The 19,666-nt window shown below is 39.8% G+C and overlaps 3 protein-coding genes across 3 annotated transcripts; 1 reads left to right on the top strand and 2 right to left on the bottom strand.

Annotated features, from left to right (window-relative positions):
* The first annotated feature begins 2,054 nt into the window (after positions 1 to 2,054).
* On the top strand, positions 2,055 to 3,722 carry ppp1r3c2a (protein phosphatase 1 regulatory subunit 3C2, duplicate a). Its single transcript, XM_029516081.1, has 3 exons — positions 2,055 to 2,144; positions 2,318 to 2,391; positions 2,548 to 3,722. Exons 2-3 carry the CDS (start codon positions 2,378 to 2,380, stop codon positions 3,557 to 3,559), a joined length of 1,026 nt encoding a protein of 341 aa, XP_029371941.1. The 5' UTR covers positions 2,055 to 2,144; positions 2,318 to 2,377; the 3' UTR covers positions 3,560 to 3,722.
* A 3,313-nt stretch (positions 3,723 to 7,035) lies between these two features.
* Positions 7,036 to 7,946, bottom strand: LOC115052139 (phospholipase A2, minor isoenzyme-like). The gene is made up of 4 exons (XM_029516082.1): positions 7,898 to 7,946; positions 7,656 to 7,803; positions 7,434 to 7,567; positions 7,036 to 7,231 (listed from the first exon to the last, which is right to left on the bottom strand). Exons 1-4 carry the CDS (start codon positions 7,944 to 7,946, stop codon positions 7,113 to 7,115), a joined length of 450 nt encoding a protein of 149 aa, XP_029371942.1. The 3' UTR covers positions 7,036 to 7,112.
* A 2,774-nt stretch (positions 7,947 to 10,720) lies between these two features.
* Positions 10,721 to 18,387, bottom strand: prkab1a (protein kinase, AMP-activated, beta 1 non-catalytic subunit, a). Its single transcript, XM_029516521.1, has 8 exons — positions 18,328 to 18,387; positions 15,741 to 15,909; positions 15,458 to 15,627; positions 15,191 to 15,284; positions 14,387 to 14,501; positions 14,025 to 14,158; positions 13,695 to 13,763; positions 10,721 to 11,635 (listed from the first exon to the last, which is right to left on the bottom strand). The coding sequence occupies exons 2-8, from the start codon at positions 15,888 to 15,890 to the stop codon at positions 11,558 to 11,560; spliced, it is 810 nt and encodes a 269-aa protein (XP_029372381.1). The 5' UTR covers positions 15,891 to 15,909; positions 18,328 to 18,387; the 3' UTR covers positions 10,721 to 11,557.
* Between the last annotated feature and the right edge of the window lie 1,279 nt (positions 18,388 to 19,666).

Below are 19,666 nucleotides of genomic sequence, written 5' to 3'. Positions count from 1 at the left end.
CTTGCAACACTCATTTTCTATTAAACTATTTGAGCCCATCCTAGATACTAAAGTCATACTGCACACACCTAAGTGTGTAACTTTCACATGCACACCTACATGCTCGCCCATTCCATTGTGATCTAGATTGCAATTGTCAACAGCTGGTTATACCCGACTGTTTTGAAAGGTATGCACAATTTGCTACTCTCATGCATCATTGTGTGACCTCAAGCGTAAAAGTTTACACAAAGGCAACACCAGTCTGTCGGCTTCCCCTGGAGAACAGTGTATGCAGCCTTTGTGACTCTTAATTACGCCCTCTGTTTAGACGTGAGAAATTAACTGCACATTTGGTGGCCCCAAATCCTGTTTGAAAGAATTTGATCTTTTCTCTTCATACCATTCGTTTTGTTTGAGCCTGTCACATAATAGCCAATTTGTGTGACAAGCCCTAAGCAGCGCCTAAAATGCTTTGAAATCTCTGCCAGTTGGGATACCTACTTTTAAAAACTTGGGAGTGTTTTGAAATAGCTCTGCAGGGTGACCTTGTGTTAACTCCCTGGATTATCCTAACTTGAACCTGAGTGCAGGAATTTCCCGATGCAGCAATTTTTGAACCATTTCTTCCCCGCAGAGTATGCACAAGCTTTCTAAATACACCACAAAGCCTGATCAGACAGTTTTAATCTTAAAGGTTTCTTAATAATGGACAGAGTATGTAATGATTTAATTCCTATTGCATTTCCCATAATTTCCACTCTATTGCAGAACATTCATACATTCATTCATTCATAGGTCTGCTGCATCACTGTTTGAGGTTGTATTATAAGAATGCTTTTAAAAATATCACTTCTCTTTTTTTTTTTGTAATGCTCTTATGAGCTGCCGAGCATTATAAATATACTGATGCCTCTCTTGTAGCTAATGTCAGAAGCCATTAAGCTTAACTTAGTTTACCATCGACTTGAAACTGTAGGAAATAATCAGCCCTGTTCAACCGTTCAATCAAATACACCTAACGGTGACTCTGAAGCAAACTCTATATGTTTTTTGTGCAAGTTAAGCAAACCATGCGTATGTTTAATTAGTGCACAGTAGACTGTCCCGTGTTGCCTTGACAGGACATTAGTATTTCACCAGTATTCTCAACCAACTCTTTGGAAGAAAACATTTAAGACAATTTTACAAGCTATTAAACTATACTGTGCTACACTCTAATCATTTCTACGTTTTACTTTGTAAATTAAACTCTCAATAATTCACAAACATACACAATTAATACATGGAAATAACTTTCCTTCCATATAGTCATTTAACATATGAAAAGATGGTGCAAATAAAAAAAAAATGTTATGGCTAATCTGCTTTAGTTTAATGATTATTTACCATTTTCGTACATTATATCAATGTACTGTTTCACTTAACAATAGACAGTTATTCTCTCCTTCGGCGACATCAAAGCTTAATGTTGGGTGACTTCTTTTTATGATAGCATTACAATTTTCTCCTGAAGTCCATCCCTTTTCTAATCTCAAAATGAGAGCACTATGCCTGCCAGCCTGATTTACAATTTAAATTTAAAAGAGGACAGGGAGAAGAAAAACACCACCATTTCACACATTTAATGGACAAATTTTTACATTCTAACTTTTGAATTTAGAGTTTAATTGGATATTGTGCTCGCAGCCTCCTTTTAACTGGCACCGGGGAAAACAGAGGTCTTTAATTTAAATTTTTAAAAAAGGGCTATCTGTTGATGTTTTTCATATTCACACTTCCACTGGTCTGCAAGTATATTCTACTGCTTATGCCTGTTCCACTTGTTTTCTTTACTCCTGGGTCATGCCATAAACTGCTCAAATAGAATCATACACATTGAATTGTTCTGAAACTTTATTTATAGATGGGTGATATTAAAAAAGAGCAGTGTTAAATGTAATATCAAAGAAAACTGCCCTACTTTCCACATGCCTGTTTTGTAGGGGCTGAACAAAAACAAAGGCGCCTCACCTGATTGGTGAAACCCGACCAATATATAAATTTGGTGTCAGTGGGTTCGGCCTCATTCACAAACTCACCTCATAAGCTCCAGAGGTAGCAGAGAGCAACTAAGACTACAGCCTTCTCTTTCTTTTTCTCTGACTGGTGGAAACAACATATCTGTGAGTATGCCCTGCTTTTAATAAAATACCTCCACATTTTTAGCTTTTAGGCAATAAGCTGTTGTTTTATTCCAGAGCAGTAACCAATATTGTGGAAAGGTTATCTTTTGACTGATTCTTCTTTGATTCACTCAGATATTTTACTGAATTTTCTCCCCGTTTCCTTCTTATAGATTATTTTGAATTGGCTACAGGCCTTGAGAAAAGACAAGTGCCCTACCGTGCATCTGACGATGAATTGTACAAGGTAAGCTGCTGTTCTTTCATTTAATCATTCCTGTCATAGCTACATTAATATCACTTGTCAGGCAAAAGAACAAGTAGTAAAAGCAGAATTTCTAAAGGAGAAATATGTGCAATCACCCTGGTGAGTTGATCTCATTGAAATCCAATTCGCCCTCAGAGTTCTCCATGCCTTAGGTGGTCATCCTCAGGCTGCCGTGATGCCAGTCGACCTTGCCGTGTGTCTGAGTCTCAGTCAGCGCCAGCCACTTTACCAGCTGCTGTCCATGTCACCCATGAAACCAGCGAAGCATCGCTGTTGGCCGACTGATAGTCTGCCCAGGAGCCGCGCTCACTCCCCGCGTTACTCTTCCTTGCCTTTGACCTCATTGCCGCCCTCCTCTTTTGCACCATCAGAGCCTCGGAGTTGTTTCCGCAGGGATAACAGCGGCGGGAACAAGAAGCGTGTGGTGTTCGCAGACGCAATGGGACTGGCGCTCACTGCCGTGCGCCTGTTCACCCCTGAACCCACCTCTAACTCTTCCACTCTGCTGATGACACCCTCATCTGCCCAACTGCAAGGTCAACAGTCACCCTCAAAAAACATTCAGCGCTACAAGTTTAGGCTGGGTTTCCCTCAGCCCGCAGTGGACTTTAAAGCCTTCCTCGCACATCTGAGAGAGATGCGCGTACAACTGGAAAGCTGTAATATTACAGATCAGTCCCTCAGAGGCAAAGTGTGGGTCTTCCATGGCAGTGCTGAGAATGCTGTGCATCTAAGGGTGACCTTTGACTCTTGGAAGAGCCATCATGACATTCCCTGCACATTTCTGCAGCAGCTGCACTACAGGGGTTCGGATATGGGACTTTTTGCCTTTGACTTAAGCTTACCACAGAACATAGATCCAAAGGAGCGGATCGAGTTTTGTGTGTCCTTCAGGTCGGGTCCTGGTGCCACACCACACTGGGACAACAACAAAGGACAGAATTACAGGGTGTGCATGGAAAAAGCCAACAATGGCGAAGGTAACCGCCTCTACCCTGTGTATCGGCCACCATCTTGGCTTTCACATTGGTCCCTCAAGAACTCTACTGATCTGCAGCCTCTCCAGAGGAGTCAGAGTACTGTGGAAAAGTCTGGTCCACTAATTAGACCAGAGAAATTATCCCAAATGTTCTCAGTGGGGCTGTAAATAATGTTAATATATGAATGTATGCATGTATGTATTTATGAATAACTGTGAGCTTTCTCAAATCTCAGTGTTAGATTGACTAAAGCCTAAAGATTAGAAAAGCAGCTCAACTACCCTGCTGAAATGTGAATAACAGTCTTCATTAATGTTCTGATTAAATCCTTAAAAAAAAAAAAAAGTTTTTCTTTCTCTTCCCTGCAGAAGTGACAACTTAATGACCATTTACAACTGGACTGTGTAATAGCGCATGTTGGAACACAACGCAGCACAAGTCCTGATTTCGTTACCAGAAACCCCTAAAGTGAAAACATGAGACTTGTGTTTGTCTCAGAGAAAACATGTGTGAGTGCACAAAGTGATTATTCCAAGAAGGTTTTATACTTGCAGCCACTAACCTATTTTCTCCAAGCCACTGGAATGAATGGCTATGCTCACGATTTACTTTCACACGGACATTAATACTCTTGGCTCAGGCTCAGATTTCCTTCTTGCATACCAGACAAAATCAATGCCACACAGATAGTTTGCACAGGACAGTTCGTCCTAGACCGTAGACACTCCCCAACCTGTTGGGAAAAGTTGAACAACATGCTGGAGGTTGTTACCTCTTGTTCTGATCATGGTTGGTATGCCAAATAGTGAGTAACCATGGCAGCATCAGGACAAGTGAGCGCCCTGGATAATGCGTGGGTTTGTGTTTATGCAAGGGTGGAGTCATTATTAGACACTGTGGCAGCCAGAGATTGTGAGACAGTGTCTCCCTCTGCTTCTCCTCTTCCACTCCTTCTGAGTCACCTCTCTGTTAGACTTGTTTCTTTGTCTGTACCAGTCCCGCCGTTGGGAATTGTCACAGAGGAGGGTGTACGTCGCATGTGAATATTCCACACATGTAGCAGGTTTCTGCACCTTCTATCCAAAGGCACACATTCATTTATCAGACTCAGCGGCATAATGGTGGAGTCTGGCATTAGCTCTCTTTGCATTTCGCAGTATACAGTATATCATTTTACATCTGGTATCTGTGGTGGCATTTCACGCTGAGCACCTGAAGTGATCCGTTTCATGTCAGCCAGCAAAGGCTGCTTTGCCAGAGTGGAAGAAAGGCAAAACTGTACAGAGTTGGCTACAGCAACTAGACAAATGGCGCAGCCTATGGCAGGAAAACCTAGGAAGCATCCAAGAAAAGTTTCTGATGCTTCGGGTAACAACAAACTCAGTTCATTCCAGTAGTAAAGCACATAAACGCTGAGAAGATGCCAGCATTTAAAATCGCAACGTGGCAGTCAGTATATTTGAACAGATTTTATCCTGCTCATTGCTTTTGCTATTTGAAGTAAACCTGCACAATCTTTCATAACCATCAAACTTGTGCTGCAGACCATGTCGCAGCAGAAAGTCCACATTTGTATCAACCTTTTTGGTAACCATGGAGCAAAACCTGTTCCACACAAGGACAAAGGTGTGCAGTTACTGCTAGGAAACAGGAGTCACTGGGACACAAAGTACATCTCTTCAATAAACTGTGTGAATGTACTGACCCATTAGCAACACGATCTGACACTGGAAACCAGTCTTGAATGGTGAGTGGTGAACTGAATGGTGCTGTGGGACATGTTGCAAGCAGCAGCAGGAAGACCCAACGGAACAGTGTGAAATAAAGAGAATCAGTTCTGTAAAGGTCACGGGTTCGGTTCCCGGCCTGGGTCCTTTCTGTGCGGAGTTTGCGTGTTCTCCCCGTGTCTGTGTGGGTTTCCTCCCACCGTCCAAAGACATGCATGTATAGGTTAACTGGCAACGTTAAATTGATGGTGGGTGTGAATGTGAGTGTGAGTGGTTGTTTGTCTCTGTTTGTCCTTGTGTGTTGGCCCTGCGATGGACTGTCCAGGGTGTACCCTGCCCCTCGCCCAATGTGTGCTGGGATTGGCTCCAGCAGCCCCCGCAACCCGGAAACGGATAAAGCGGATGAAGATGAGTGAGTGAGTGAGTTCTGTAAAGGTTTGGGTTTTTGTTTCTTTTTACACACAGACCTAATAATGATGTTTGACTTTTACTTGTTATCTCCTCTTACACTTGTTTTAATTTGAAAGCTGACAAAAGATATCATCCTGACAACAGCAGCGACAGCAGAAAGCACTCATATGGGTTATTTCTCAAGTCACTCGTGATCAAAATGGCCATTGACTTGTGTTTTGTGCCCTGGACAGTAATGCTGGCTTCATCCTCTAGTGAAAACAAGGTCTTTCATTATGTTCAACAATTTGGACCTGGCTTCAAACAACAGTTTTAAAAGAAATCCTCTCAATTTAGGAAATCAGCACAAGGTGCACCATCATAATCATCATTTTCTGCTGGCCAGTGCAAGACACGACCAGCTGCACCAACAGCCTTTAACAACCATACAGCACCAACACTGAAAGGTTCATAATTTCACTAAGTGGTCCATGTGTATTTTTCCTCTCTGTATCTTTGAGCCAGTAGCAGCCACAGCCGGTGGCCAGCAGCCAGCTACCAGCAGCTGTTGCTTACAGTTCCGATGCTCAGTGTTGTCTGAACAATGCCCTGAAGACCAAACCAAAGAGCGAGCTGCTGGGAGCTAACAGTGGTGGCCGGCTGAATCCACTTGTATTCTGAACCCAAACAATCTCACAAGCAACCACATCCCACCCACAGCCTCCTGGTGCCTGGGGACTTGTACATAACAAGTAAAGACTGCCTCTAAGGAAAAAGTAGTACAAATAATGAGGTAGCAATACAAAATGAGCTTCCAATAGAGTCTTTGTGACCAAAAGAGAGTTTGTTTTGTGGTGTACTGCTGTTTGTCTTAGTTAAAGTGGCTCATGGGAGCTGCTGGAAAAATGAATCCACGGGAATCATGAGCTTTAACTGCAGAAAGGTGTTTGTTTTGTACTTTGTAAACCTACAGTCTGATCAGAAATGCGATCTGATTGTGTTTGTCTTTAACATACTTCTCACTGAAGTGCGTTTATATGTATATTTCCTCGGAGAGCATTAGTCTGATTGTGTCAGGGATGGAGGGTGGAAGTGCTTACTTGCTTACTTACTTGCTGATGCATTCAGAAAAACTGTGTGAAACAGTCCACTTCATACCCACAAAGAACAGAAGCAAAACTGAAACTAAAATATTATTTTTCTTGTGTTCCATGCAAATGTTGATTTTTTAATATTTTTTAATTGCAAATATTACATGCTAGATTTTGGAGATTTACAGAGAGGTGAATAAAAACAAAAACAGCATGGGATGGTTTATCCTGCAGGCCAGGAAAGAAATAGGTGGACCATGCTGCCCTCTATTGGTCACTTGGGCTAAGATTATAACCTTAAATGCTCATCAGTGGAGATGCTATTGTATTTATTGTCACGCTAACATCACAGTTCAAACACTGAAAGAAAGCAAAAGCAAAATCATGGATAGCTGTGGTCAAGATAAAATTCACATTTTGGATTTGGCTGTACAACACCAGGTCTGCAAGAACATATCGAATACATTAGTGATTCTTAATAAATTAACAAAACAATTGTTATTTAAAAGTCTTTACTGACACTTGTCACTGGGCAGGTGCTCGTGCTCGGGATTCCAAGGGGATCTGCCGAAACACTCGGCAGCCTTCCTGTCACACTCACAGATGAACATCTCGCATTCATTGTTTTTGTCTGAAAGAAAAGAGCTTTAATTATTATCAATAAAAACTCAGAATAGTACAAATCTTATTTGAGATTTTTTTCCTCTTCAACATCAGTGTCTTTTTTAACCGATAATAACAAATAATATAGTAAGGGACAAGTGGAAATTAATTTACACCAGAGCTTTCATGAACAAATGAACAGGAAATGCTTTCAGTCTCAGTGTACTCACTGCCGCAGGTGACCTTCTTGTTCTGCTCGTCACAGCTGTAGTCATAAAACTCGGTGTAAGGGTTGTCGATGATGGGCCAGCACTCAGGGTGCTGCATGGCGTCTGTATAACACTGGTCATGCACTTGGCAACATCTAAGGGGTTAATTAAAACATGTTACCAGCTGGATAATCTTTCAGGTTCTTGTCATTTTAGCACCAAAAAGAGCGAACGAAAGGTGACCTGTCCAGCTCATCCACAGGCGTGCCAGAGCCTCCCTTTCCACAGAAGCAGCCATAGTCAGCATAGTCCAAGACAGGCCAGCTATCAGGCATCACACAGAGGATCATTTTTCTGAACTGGTTCAGTGCCTTGTAGTCCAAGGACTGGGCTGAAAGACAGAAAAGGGGGATCAATCGGAATCTAACTCATAGGTGCTTGTATTCAAAGGCATCACCCAGAGCTTTTCCTGTTCAAATACTCACCAACACAGAGGCTTGTAGCCAAGAGAAGCAGAGTCTGGAGGGTAATCATCCTGTCACAACTTCAGCCAGGGAGTTCTGTCACTCTGAGATCAAAACCTCCTTATATATGAAGCGTGAGGCCTTGGGAACTGCCCCGTCAGCTGTTCATACCACCCAGGGTCACACGCCTCATCATGCACGGGATCTGATATTCAAACGCAGGCTAGCATGTGTAAAACAAATCAAAACTCCCATACCCGGTGAACTCTCCTTAACTGTTGTCAAATGTTTGACGTCCTTCGTAAACTTCGTTCTTCAGCCGTTTTTGTCAGCATGGGAATTACGCTTAGCACATTTTCAATGCCACTTTCGTTTCGCTAAATATATAAGGGAAGTGTTTTGTTTACTTTTAGCTCTGAATTTTCATTTTCCTACACTTGCAGCAGACAAACAGACAAAACGTCAAATTCATCCTGATCATTTAATTTTAATTTTTGCTTGAAATGATCCTGTGAGCTCATATTGAGACTTCTGGTTGCAAGACTTATTGTGACTTAAGTGACAAGCTCTCTTCAGTTTTCACAGCAGCTAATTGCCCATATCTTCTAATTTTCTAATTTATGATTTCACTTATATTTGACATCGCATTTTTCGTTTTAGTAAGACCACCACTGTCTTGTGCTGACCCCTGATATCAGATACATTCATAATTTTTGGGCTCAACTGGAGAAGAGCGATCCAGGTGTTGCTTTTCCAATAACCATGCCTCATGATTGGCAGAATCTCCATTTGCAGAAGAGCATAGACTGTTCCGACAGAAGATTGATGCCCAGTGTTTCTGAATTGAATGCTTATCTACCCGTTATGGGTTAAAAGCTGTCCAGACACTTTTGGCCATCTTAACCAGTAAATGGTTACAAAAGATACAAATTTTCTATTTGCATCATTGATCGTTTCCAATTAAGCAATTTTCTGTGATAATGACGCAGTGCACAGCTTTGGGTGAGGTGTGTGCTGCCTTACTGATTTACTAGTGTTTGTGTAATTTGTCTGAACTCTCTCCGCCCTCCTGATCACAGGTCACACACTGGTCAAGACGTGCAAGCTGTGACTGTGCATGACACACCATAATGTCCATGAACGTCTTACACGCTGTGTCCTAAGTGCAGCACTTACTAGCATTTGTTGCGCAAAAGACAGACAAAATAAAGATCTATTATACGTGTAATAGATCTTTATTTTGTAAAACTGACAAGCACACGTGAATTAGCTGTCTATTATAAATAGTCAAAAGAAAGAATGCTTAACCTGAACCTTACTATTATGCAATAGTACTGTTCCCAAAGCAGAGAAACATAAACATGAGATTAAATGTAAACAGCTATTTTAGTTCTCCCACCATGTGCAAAGAGACATGGAAAATCCCATGACAAAATAGTTGGGAGCTAAGTGCTCAGAGGTAAAACAGACGAAGGGACTGAATCTGTTTTCTGTGGCAGTTCTGTAAATAAATTGCAGTTATTAAGGTTTTTTGGATACCAGTCTGTAAAAAACTAAGGTTAGTAAATACAGGCTTTAACTGCGTGCACATAATTAAATTCATTAGGAAAATGTTGGGTGCACCAAAAACCTCTGCTTAAATGCTCTTATTCCATTTTGTTAAATAACTTCTGTTCACAATACTATTTTATTTTACATTTTTTTCATTTTCTTTCTATCAATCCAGTAATTGTTTGAAATAAAAAAAAAAAAAAAATCTGATAAATGATCTTTGCAGTCTGTTTTAATGTGATAGTTTCATTATAAAAATGGCTAGACGGAGGACAAAATCCATACAAAACCGCTGACAGTAAACAAATACACACACAAAAAAACAAAAAGCAAACTGCATGTGAATGTGTACTGCAACTTCATCTTTAATACAAATATTTCTCAAAATGGAAAATCTATACACACCAGCTTGGCTTAAAGGCTCAACAACAGTTTAAATGATCCTGCAATAAATTAGAATATCCAGCATCATATTGTTAATACGATGTTTCTTCTGAGACAAGAGCAGATGAACGCAAACAAAAAACATTATGAGCCGTGACAGTCTAGTCTGGCTGATAAACAACACCAGGGTCTCATTTGTTTAAGGTTAATTACATATAGACAGCACGTGTTAATTATATGTTGATGGTTCAAATCATACTTTTGAAATTAAACTGTCCTCAATCCTTTAAACATGATGAAGTACACACAGACCATTAATAACATAGACAAAAACATTCAAGTTATAATGCCTCAGTAACAGTTCCAGTCCATTACACGGTCCTTACTGGTCCCTTTGTCAAGTGTTGTAGCTCTTCGCTGACCACTTTTTCTGTCACCAGCCGCTGTTATCATTTTACATTAACCATGAATTCATCTTGGCTCAAACTAACAATGTTACACTGCCTAATTCAGCAGGGATGCATTTACACTGTATCAAAAAGGAAAATCATTAGTATAACTTGTGCAAAGGTATATCAGTGTGAAAACTACTAATTTAAAACTAAAGTTTTTAAATTGTGATGCTGTGAGTGGACATATTCTACATAAAAATAATATTTACTATCATAGTGCAAAACTGATAAAGAAGGTTGGACCAAGTCATTTATGATATGGTTTTGGTCTCAACCACAAGTTCTTAGTGCTAATTAACAATGTGCTATTACAGAAAGATGCGTGACTGACACCACTGCAACTACACTGAAACAGCTCTAAACGTGATACCACGTCACTGACCAAAATAGAAAACAATTCACTGAATGAATATTTCACAAATAATAGAAAAATATCTGCTGTGTTCTCTGCTCATACTAAATAAAATGAAATCTATTTCAAGGTACATAAATGGAAACAGTGGAATACTACTGCAGTGCTTTTTTTTTTTTTTTTGACCTGAACATTCACATTCGTGATTGTACTGGTGTCTTCACATCCGTAGGAAAGGCAGCAGCAACCTCATGTGTCAGAGGTCATTCAGTTCCAATTCTTCTCAAGACATTTAATGTCTGCATTGATTATCACATCACTGCGCCATTGTGTGTCAACATAAGTGATTCTCTATGTATACGAAGCAAAGTTAGCATTTTTTGAAAACTCCATAGGGCTGTCAGAGTACAAATACAACGGCAAATTATGAAGGACATTGGGAATTGCTTGGCATTGATCCTGCTCAGCCAATGTGCACAACAACTGGGTATACAGCGAAGTATGAAAGATACATTCTCAGAATTTCATAGTCCAAATCTCAGAATAGATGAAATAATGTCAGAATTTAAACTTATATTACCACAGATTTTTACAAAGATATAAATGATAAATAATTTAAATTTACAGTGCACATCTCTCACTGTATCATATAATCTTGTTTATGTATACATCTACGGGCATTCTTATAGTAAACACTATAAACTTAATGTTAAATAAAACCCAATTCTATAGATTTGGCAATATTTATCTTTTGATCTTCATTTCGTCTTCTCCATCTTATTCAGAGCTGCCTCTTATAGTCAGGATATAGATTTAAATTTAATGAGATCCCAGCCTCACCTGGTCTCTCATCTCACTTCATGGAAAAACATGATGGAGCTCCTATTTTGTACACTTGGTGTACAGTTACACACTGGGATGGCGTTAAAAAGAATCTTCAAATCAGATAGGTTTATATAGTAAGGTGGTGACGTATTTCTTCTTGTAGCGATGGGTCGCACTGAGCACCATCACGCCATCCTGTGACAGAAAAAAAATGTGACACGGAGGGAAAAAAAAATCAGCAGTTGGAGGACTACCCACAGATTTTGTAGATATTCTCAGCTCACTATTCCCCATTAACACTGGTGTGTTGTCAAATCTGCAGAATCACTTTTAATCTGCCATTAATTAACAAAAGCCTGTCATAAAACAACAGTTTGGTGAGCGCCCATGGCTGTTGTCAGGAACATTGTTGGAGCATTGTTATCTTGAGGCAGTGAAAACTGAAGGATTGGCTGATAAAAAAAAATGATCAAGAGCGTAATACGCACTTACATGGACGGCTGCACAACTGGCACACCCACTTCCTGTTGTACACATGCAGTGGGTGTGCAAAATGTTGTTGATAAATCAGACGCAACATTACAATACAGATCCTCAGAAAGTCAACGCAGTTTTTGTGGCACCTTGTGTTTTTGTGGGTTAGTATCATGGCTTGTCTTCCAACATAAATGAGCCTTTGCAGAGAAGTCTTTGTTCTTACCACCTGGTAAATACACTTCAGTTCTTCCCCATCCATCACCCAGTCCAAATTTGGCACACCACAGTTTCATAATGAACTGAAAATGTATTCGCACACCTTATCGTATGATATGAAAGATGTATAACGTGATTTGTGCCATTGTGTCTTGGTAGAGCTGTGCAAAACATTTTGATTTGCTCAGGTCTTTCTTGCCCCTCAGGGTGCACAGACCTGCTGTGTGCTGTTGCCAGGACTGAGCTCACTGGCTACAATATGTAATGAGCTCACCACAAATAGGATTTAATTATGTGGGAAACACTGTGCACTTGTAATAACAATTCAACAAGGTGCTTGCTCTTAAAGGGCATGGGAGAGGGTGCTCATTGTTTATTGCCTGTCACACCCAAAGCAAAGCACTCACATGATTCATTAAGAGGCTAAGTACAACCTCTTTTAAAAAAAATGTGCCTGGTGCTTATTTTTTACACTGCTGAAGAGCGAAAATGGGCACGGACACATCCCAAATGCATTGGTGACATGCACTTTATACCATGCCTTAGAAGTTTTTTCAAAATAAACAATCTATAAGAAATTTAACTCATCTTGGATCACAGTCGAAAAACTGTGATGTTTTGAAAAGAAAAACATGCTGTGAACAAGGTCATGCAGAAATCTGACCAGCTGCCAAGCGATCTCAAAACAACACCAGGTCAAGATTGTTGTGGGAGCGCTGTTAGCAACTCACATCATCATATCAGATTTTCATTGTGCCTAGTGCCTCATCTCTCTGTTTGTTTGTCTCCTACTCTCCACTCACATGTAGGTCAGTTGCACACAGCTCAATATTTGTCATCTAACAAAATAGCCAAATGCATCAGTCAACGACAAACACTGTTCTAAGGTGTTAAGTGTATTAAACTACAAAATTATCACCCAGTGAGAATATTAGAAGTGAAACAGTATTAGGATATTTTCAAGTATAGTCCTTTTTAGACAGACCGAACTCAATCCTCTCCAACAGAAAACAGATGAGATGTTTTTGTATTGTGACTTAATTTGAAAGAGGACTCAATTGTCCTTATGATCCAACTCAGCTCTGATTTGGACTATGTGTAACACACAACACAATACATTTCTATGGCACTAAATGGCACTAAATGAATTTACTAAAATTGTATGACAAACTTGGTTAATCTTGCCATACAGTATGGTAAGTACATGTCATGTCATAGAAATGTGCTGTTGTTGCTGTTGATGTTGTTGTTCAGCTTAATATTGTAAGTAATTCAAAGAGGAATGTGGCAAAAGGTTGTGTGTGTGTACAAAACAATATACAGCATGTCGCTGCCATTAGTCTGACAATTGACTGTCATGCCTGCCTTGTTTGTTTTTCCTGTCAGAATGTTTGAATACTTTGTCCTTCTCCTCCGTTAACAGCAGCTGGGCAGTCAGTACACAAGTTCAACTGGCAACTTTTTTCCAAATTTCAACAGCTGAAAAAATACCAAATTCTGCGTGTGTGTGTGTGTGTTTGTGTTTGGGGTGGGGGTGGGGTCAATCAACTGGAGACCTTACCTTGATTGAAAGAGCATAGAGGTGGTTGAGCATGACATGGTTGGGTTCTGGCAGTAATGCAGGATCACACTGGAAAAAACAAAGAAACTAAAGCATTGAGCATATTTTATTTATATTTCATTTTTCTATTTGATTTGACTACTTTTTCATGCAAATGAATGATAATTTATTACATTAATGACCAAATGGTTTCTTTTTCACTGTAGTTTGAACATTTAACCATATTGTCATTTTATGGAAACAGTTTTAACAGTTTTTGTGTAAAATGGATAGAAACAATAAATCAAGAAAATCCACAATGTAATAACTTATTGCGTTTCAGATACTTACAGATATCCCAGTGTCTTTGTTGAGAATGACCTGAAGCAAGTGTGGTGGGAGTATGGGTGGAGATTTAAACTTCTCTTCCTGTTTTGGAACATAGACATCTTGGTGATATGGGCCAGGGGGAGAGCTGGAGAGGTCTAATTGAGGAAGGGAGGAGAGTGGAAAAGGTCATGACTAAAACCAAACATGACTTGGAAACATTTCCTCATAAGCTCTGTAGAAGTACTAGCCTTTTTTGCCAAATAGCACAAAATTTCAATGTCGGTTTAAATTTGCTCATGTTTTCTGATATCTGAATATCTGCTTCTAAAACCTATATTCTGCTCTTGGTGAATCAGACATGAAGAGTGTTTGTTGATATTCACCAGACATGTCGGAGCATTTCTGAGAGTCCACCATTAAAGCATCAAACACCTCAAAGTCAGTTTTCTTCACCTGGATGACATTGTTGACTGTGCCAAGCTGACTTGTTACAACTGGCTGTGAAGAAAGAAGATGCACAATGAATTATTTTTAAGGCAAGGTAAGGGGGCTTTATTTCACCAGCACATTTCATGCACTAAGACAATTCGATAAAACATAATAAAGGAGACAGATTTACGATTTAGAGATTTAAGTATTTCTAATTGATTTGCAATTAGAAATACGAGACGAGCAAAGATTAAAAGATTTTAAATCAAGGGGTGCTGGTGGTGTATAAACAGGCCCCATAAACAGGAGGCTACAAGGTCCTTGCCGCATAGCAGCATTGTGAAATCAATTCTCTGTTTGAAAGGTATTAAGTGTAAGAATTTCTGATTGGTGGACATCGAAAGGCAATAATAGGCCTCATAAATGTTTGCAGCTGACATAAAAATGAATTATGTAGACTTAAAGTTACCCTTTGTGATACTGATAAAGATGCAGCGTGCAATAATACACCGCGCAACTACTATTCATTTTGTCATGATAATACTTGTTCAATAGCCTTTCAATGTTATCAGACCTGTAATAGCTTTATCTACAGACGTTAATGAGAGTAATCACTGGAAGAAGAACACATTTTCCGATGGAATACACCCAGTTGTTTAAAGCCTCTACATGTACTGTAGAACAAACCACCACTGCCACAACATCGCTAGCTGACAAAAGGTCACATTAGTGGGTGTTTTTATAGAATAATTACTGACCTCGGCCGGGTCGTGAGTCCACTGGCCGTCCACATAAAACTTGTACTGATGCTCCCCTTCAGGCAGGTCAACAATGGCCACAAAAGTGTTTTGACTTTAATGGATGATGAGAGCACATTTAGCATGCAGGAGAGTTGACACAGTAATTTCTCATTGAAACTTCAACCTCATTAATATAATGTATGCCCTCTAGAAAGTGCACTTAATTTCAACAGCAACACTTTGGGAATCGTATCCTGTTAAATTTCACATAGTACACACTCCCACCTCCTTGTAAGGGGAATCTTGTTGGCCCAGTTGTTGAAGGACCCAGAGAGGTATACCTCCTTTCCATCTCCATTCCAGCGAAAGACTGTTGGTCGATCTAAAGTTGGCGCTTTGTCATCTGCTTCCATGTCTTGCTGCCAGGCAAGAAACTCATCTTTCCCTAAAGGAGCCTGAAATATCAAAGAACAAACACCATTAGCTGCTTGGTGATTTGCATTATGTAAAGAGAGGGCTTTGAAAAAGACAGAAATCATAATTTTAATAGCAGTCTTGTCTGACTTACCTTCATATCTTCACCATGAAAAATATCTGCATCTTCGGGGCTGTCCATCAGGATCTTTGGTCTCTCCCCCTCCTTGATACCTCTGCTGTCTCTCCGCTGAGCCTTCTCCCCGTGGCCCATTGCAACCCTCTCACTGCTAGTGTTCCCCATGGTTTTGTCTTCTTGGAAGCTAAAACAAGGTCACCGTAAGTAGGAGTTTGTCAAGTCAAACAAGATCTCAAAAAATACTGCATAAGAAATAGCATTTCTTAAATAAGGTCAATAAATCATTATTAGTCAGAACAGAGCTCCTGGCAACAAGATTGGCTTTTTTTTTTTTTTTTTTTTATATCCTTTCAGTAAAATGAGGAAGATAAAATTCCTTTTAGACCTCCGGCACTAAGATTTCTGTCTTGAACAAATGGAGCAGCAAATTGAGCTAGCTTTAGATATTAAATCATAAACATCAGTGGGTCAGAATCGTGTGGAACGTTCTGACAGACTTTCACTCCATATCAGAGGGATACACTGCCAATACAACTGCAATCTAACAGCTGAAGCTAACTGTTCTTTGCACAGCAAGGCTGTGCAAACAAAGCTGTATGATCAGTACAGAATCCCTGCTGCTGGGAACTGGATAACACGGAGCAGTATTGTTGAACACACCATCTGGGGCCTGCGATGTTAGGATTTAGCTTTTTTTGTTGGGCTCATTATGACCACAACATATGTAAATATACATGACAACAGAAAAACTCATCTCTATCAACACATATTGGCTTTGAACAATATTCATTATAATACCTTATTCATGTCAATGTACAAAGATGTTACTTTTGTGCACTTGCGCGCGCACACGCACGCACGCACGCACACACACACACACACACACACACACACAGTAGCATGCTTGAAAAATTCCTTGGCATAGCCAGCTCCAGAAGTTGGCATTAGTAACATGACTTTAAATACCAAGAAAAGTGTGTTGAATATATTTCGAGTGTATTTCTTCTGGGAAAATTAAGTATAACTTTGAACCAAAATGAAATCAATCAGTAACCAAACTCTTAACATACTACAAGATTGTTTTCAGCAAGTTTTTAAGTGGAAATTTTGGTGACTCATTTCCTTCTTAAATGTTACTTAAACATCTCTTGCAGATGCTGTTATTATCATGTGATTGCTCTGGTGTATTGTCACAACAGGATAATCAAGGTGATGCAAAACTGATAAAAATGGTTTATATTCACTGTCCGGGGCGTGGGAGTAGTGAAGTACATGTCATTGCACTCGTAGGGCTTTGCAGAAGTTGCTAAAAGAATAGCTACATGAATGTAGTAATTTGAGTTCCTGAATTACTTTTGTACTTTTTTGTGTGATTACCCAAAGAAACTATGAGCAATATTGGGGCTCAACTGGACAAAAACCATCTCTGTTGTTGTTTTGTTTTTTTTCTCTCCCTTATCACCCTTATCTCTGTGAAGGCAATCCTAACATTCTCATGTTGTGCACAGACACACAACACACTTCACTGTCTGTTGTGTGTGTTACTGAATAACCTGTGAACATCTGTGAAACTGGTATGGGATTGGCTTTCTCCTGGGGGAGCTTTGCTGTAGTTCAACTAAGTCAGTGTGGTGGCTTTCAAAGTAACTTTTCTGAATCCGTGGTTATGACATCCAATTAAGTATGTAATTATTAATGATAAAACGCAAACTTCTCGGATCTTCATTTTTAATTTGTTTATTTCCCTTTCAACCACTCTATGAGGTACAAGGACCATAAACAACAAATTAAGATCATACAGAAACCAGCGGACAAAAGCATGGAAGACATACTGTACTAATTTAAGAAACAAGAAAATCCACTTAAGAGTTTCTTTAAAAATGTACCCAACTGAAGGTTAACTTTTGTATTACGAAAACTCATCGACTTTTAATGTTTTTATTGCATTTAATCTGTAGTAGCTCCTGACTATTTCCTTTCTAACATTATTTAAAAAGGAACAAACAAACACGTACTAAACGTTTTTCTTGTTGCTCATTTGGTTCAGTGGCTTTAAACGCGTTCACGATATTCACGGTAATGTAATGGATGTTGGGCTCTTTCTCTACTGTAGGACGCTAACGTGATTTACTATGACAACATAAAACCGATGTGATGTGATGTAATGTAATATAATGGAGCCAACACGGACGCGGAGGACTTTGTACCAACTTGTCAGCTATGACAAAATGGTGCAGCCATTAGCCACCTGACCCACGATGAGAGCTAGCGGACATAAAAGCTCATCCTAAAAAGCGGACCGCCCCGGCAGAAACAACAACACTAACTCATTTTGGATCAACCTGGGCCGACTGGACGGGGAGGTGGTTTGGCGTCAGTCGGTGCAGGAAAAAAAAAAAAAAAAAAAAGATCGACAGTTAGCTGAACGGTTTGGTGCAGCTAACGTTAGCTAGCACTCAGCATCAGTGCGTTGTGTATGCGGATGGAGGTCGTCTAAACTGCGATACAAGTCGCTTCATAAAGTGGCCGTTCAATATAAAAGGACGGCCCTTACAACAAATACATAATGATGTTTACTTTCTTTATCTCTCTTTTTTTTTACCTGAGAGGTGTCTAGCTTCGCGGCTGCCGGTGTGAACGAGTCTGAAGCATCTCACCGGAGGCGAAAACAAAACAGACAAACCCGCCCCCCCCCGCTCTGCGCATGCGCAATGAATTAAAGCACTCACGTTAAAGCGCCTGATATGTACTGATGTATTTTATAGCTTTACATCATAACATGAACCGATTGTACCGGTGGCTCCAGAAATTTTATTTGATCATGTATTTCTTTAACGGTAAGTGTGACGACAGATGTAATTGTGTGTATGAAACACTAGATGGAAGCGCACATCCAGTGCAGTGACAATGTGAGGTAGGAAAATGCAGCGCACTGCAAGGAGTTGATGTCTTTGAACAAACCTCTAATTCCAACGTCAGACAACACAACCTGATCCCAGGACATACCTCATCACCACCTGTGGTATATTCCCCCATCTTGCCCCAGTTTGATTGGATGAAGTGAGTATTTTTTTATAGCAATGAATAATTTCATAATGATGAAAGCAAATGAGCCACCCATGCACAGTTAGGTCTCTGAAATAAAGCCACCATTACTATGAAATCAGCCTTCAATATCCAATATATATTTATAGAAAATATGTTTTTGATTGGATGTCACAAATGTTTTTTTACTTTCAGGATTATCTCCCTTAGCTGCTTTGATAAAAGCAAGATATTGCCTGTTGTTCTATGGCTATGTCACCACGTGGGGTATAATACAGTCTGTTACAGTCTCTTCTGTTTGCAGAGTCATGTAGAGCTGCAAGAGCAGAAAGTGTCCTTTCATCTTTGCCCTCCTCCATAGCTTCCCCTTTTTTCCTCCAACCTTGACACAGAATTAAAATACATAGTAATGATTTTTTACCCCCCAAATGGCAAACAGGGAGCAGCGAGTGCTGGGGTCTTTGGTACTTAATGAAGGATAAAGTAACCGGAACATTTAAAAATAGATTTTATTTTTCACAAGGCCCTATTATCTAGAATGTCACAGCAGACACAGCTCCAATTTACAAGCATGTTCACAGTTAATTGCAGAAAACCGATGTCAGTCCACACCGGGTGCTCAATTACAAGGATGCATTTTTTTCCTTCACAGCCTTTTTTCTTGTTATTGTTGGTTTCTTCTTTCTGCTTATTATCTGGCAGAATGTTGCTTTTATTTGACTCTGAAAACAATAAAGCTGTTATTGTGTGATTCAAGAATTGCATGCGTGTTACTGTGCACGCAGGGTATACAAGAGATGCGTGCAAACACATCACTTTCACAGGGGCTATTCAATATTTTATTAAATGAGCGTTAAAAAAAACAAGAGCTAGGCATGTCAGATGACCATCCTGGA

This window comes from Echeneis naucrates, chromosome 12 (genome assembly GCF_900963305.1).
Source record: "Echeneis naucrates chromosome 12, fEcheNa1.1, whole genome shotgun sequence".
NCBI classification, from domain to species: Eukaryota; Metazoa; Chordata; class Actinopteri; order Carangiformes; family Echeneidae; genus Echeneis; species Echeneis naucrates.
The sequence above is the reverse complement of the archived record's forward strand: the minus strand, read 5'-3'. Positions and strand labels throughout refer to the sequence as shown.